Consider the following 3073-nt stretch of genomic DNA (forward strand, 5'->3'; position numbering starts at 1 on the left):
TAAGTAGAGCACCCACCTCTGTGGTACGGATCGGGTCTGCGCCGTGTAGTGCCGCGGAATGGGTTAGTGCAGAGTACGCCAGGTTATCCGTCATAATCCGGTCGAGAAGCGAGGATGGGGGTAAGCCAATGCCGCACCAGACCACGGATGAATTCGGTATGTGTTGGCTGGCCTGGATCGGAAGTATCATAGTCGGAACCAACAAGCGCGATGATTTGGTTTGAATCGATATTTGGAAGTAGTACTTCAACAGCGTCATTAGCCGGGGTATGGGAAACATCTGTTGATGTGTCAGGGACGGGTGAGGGTACGGTGGTTCTTCAACATGCTGGAGAAACGATCCAAGGTGTTCGTGGAGGGTCCAGATACTGTGGAAGTCGTGGCACTCCTGTAATTGCTGAAGGAGGTCAGGGCCAATGGGCGGCAGTTTCGGGCCTACCAGGATGCGTCGAATCAGTTGTTGGATGCAGGTAAAGTGGCTGGTAGTGAACTTGTGGCTACCGGGGCAGACAGGGCAGAGACAGCCACATGAATATTGTTATCTGCTTGTAGTTTTAGAATCTCTGCTACTGTTTCAGGCGATTCTACCAGGTTCCCAAGTTTGAGTCTTCTCTGTCTTTCTGCAATATCGTATGGCTCTGAACAACACCGATAGCACCGGGCCTCTATACCTAGGTCCTTATCGAATGGGGATTTATAGTAGTCATGTGTATACAGTTGACATACTGTACATGCTGCACTGAGAGATTCGTTTTGATCCCCTTCAAGACAGAAGGGGCATCCATTTAAAGAGATCTTTTCCGTTCCCGATGGCGTACCGGTGGCCATTCTGTGTGCTCGTTTATCGTAGTGCCTGTGGCTGTGTATTCGTTGATTGTAGTGCCTGTGGTTGTGTGCTCGCTCATCGTAGTGCCCGTGACTGTGTGTTCGTTCATTGTAGTGCCTGTGGCTGTGTGCTCGTTTATCGTAGTGCCTGTGGCTGTGTGCTCGCTCATTGTAGTTCCTGTGGTTGTGTGCTCGTTCATCGTAGTGCCTGCGATTATGTGCTCGTTCATCGTAGTGCCTGTGGCTGTGTGCTCGTTCATCGTAATGCCTGTGGTTGTGCATCGTACTGCCCGTGTATGCTGCACCTGACTTATATTGAGGAATCCTATATGTGAATGACTCGTTGGTTCTGAGATTCGAAAAAACTCAGGGCCGTCAGTATAGTCAATTTGCTCAGAGTTAGCCTCTCGGCCGTTAACCTCATCATCGCTTTGACTTCCTAATGACTCATCTGTCTCTAAATTTTAATGTTCGTATGTTTGTTGCGGCTCTCGTGTTTGTGTCTGATGTGGTGTTTTGTTGTGTGGTGTGCATGGTGAACCTGGGTCTGATGCTCTTTTTTTTTTTTGGGTCGATGGATGAAATGTACGTGATGCGTGCTCTCGTGTTTGTGTCTGATGTGGTGATATGTTGTGTGGTATACATGGTGAATCTGGGTCTAGGTCTGGTGATACACTTCTTTGGGTCGATGCATGAATTGTACGGGATGCGTTCTTTCGCGCATTGTTTATAAGATCTTGCGGTACGTTCTTCTTGCGGAATTTGACTACGCTGTCTGCGTTTGTTGTTATTTTGTGTTTGCGACTAGGATTGCTCGGTGCCTTTCTCTTCCTACTCTGTTTTGATTGTTCCTTAGAAGAAATATGCTTGTTCATCATCGCAGTCACTTCCGAGTTTACATTTGGATTTGTGCCCATCGGCTCTCTGGAATATTGTGGCAATAAAGGTTGTGGTTTGTTATTTAAAAAAAAATATTGAAAGTCTGGGCTTTGGAGTTTGGGAGTTTTCTGTACAGACTCTGGGAGTCTGGGGGTTGTCTGTACTGAAGGAAGAGTGGAAGACCTATGCTTTTCGTTGCTTTTGTCGCGTAATTATCGTGTCGACCAACGGTCTTTTATGTGTTGACCAATTGTCGACCTACGTCGAGCTATGGGCGACACTAGAGTATTTTTTTTCGCCGGCGTGGTCTATATCATTCCCCCCCCCCCCCTCATAGATTTGTCCCAAAGATGGCGTGGTTGAATCAGGTCAGGAAAATGTTGGGGTGGAGGTCATTTTCGTTTAAATCATACCTTTTTCTTATTGGACTATAAGACAATTCACATACTATATGCATCAATAAAAAACGGAGTAAGCTTGAAAACAAAATCATTTCGTTTTTTTCCCCAGCCGTTTCGTTGTATTTAACTGTTTCGTATTGGTTTATATTGGTCATTTATTTATAGTTTTTCTTCTTCTCGAACAATATGTTTTAACACGTCTCGTTCAATGAGATCAAAGGTCGAATCCGTTAAAATAAGGGACCATGGGGTAACGTCTCGCCATAATACATGGAAACTGCAATAGATGGTACCGAACGTTCAGAAGAGGAAAGCCGGACTTGGATTGAGTACGTCGCCAGACGCCAGTCATAGCCTCCTAAATTGAACACGCCAGTTCCGCCACAATAATAAATATCTAAATTATAAATCAGACAAAATTCCAGACAAATACAGATTATCCCCAAGCGACCGGGCCAGCAGACCTGCTGATGAATATGGTATTTGGGGTTGGTTTTTAAAAAATAGAAAACATTATATTTAATTTGATATTTGATATTTTTGTTAAAAAATAATAATTAAAAGTAAATAGCTGTGAAGTACATATAATAGTTTTAAATATAAAGAGGCGATGATTGGTGTGATACTCGATCTACAGATTAATAATATATTATAAAAAAATACCAAAAATATGATGATTTTATAATACTTCAATCTGCGTGTTTTTGAACTCTATGTAGTGTATAAACATTTTATACGTATGATGCAAATGGAGGCCATAGTGCCAAAGCCTTAGGCACTTGAATATATACAATCAAAACAAATATTTGAGTTCTATGCTATACGACTGATTACATACCTATAGGTGAAACTCAAGGATGCATAGAAAATGGTATTGTTTTCTGACAAGTGTGTTGATTGAAAATAAATTATGTATATCCTGCAACCAACAACGTACCTTCACACCCGTACAGAAGTAATATATATAT

The 3073-nt window shown here is 42.9% G+C and overlaps 1 protein-coding gene across 1 annotated transcript; it reads right to left on the reverse strand.

The window, feature by feature from the left end:
* Positions 1 to 785: 785 nt before the first annotated feature.
* On the reverse strand, positions 786 to 1085 carry SARC_07415 (hypothetical protein; the record flags this gene model as incomplete). The annotated part of the gene is made up of 1 exon (XM_014298645.1): positions 786 to 1085. One exon carries the CDS (start codon positions 1083 to 1085, stop codon positions 786 to 788), a length of 300 nt encoding a protein of 99 aa, XP_014154120.1.
* Between the last annotated feature and the right edge of the window lie 1988 nt (positions 1086 to 3073).

The sequence above is a fragment of the Sphaeroforma arctica genome (assembly GCF_001186125.1).
Source record: "Sphaeroforma arctica JP610 unplaced genomic scaffold supercont1.587, whole genome shotgun sequence".
In the NCBI taxonomy this organism is placed as follows: domain Eukaryota; class Ichthyosporea; order Ichthyophonida; genus Sphaeroforma; species Sphaeroforma arctica.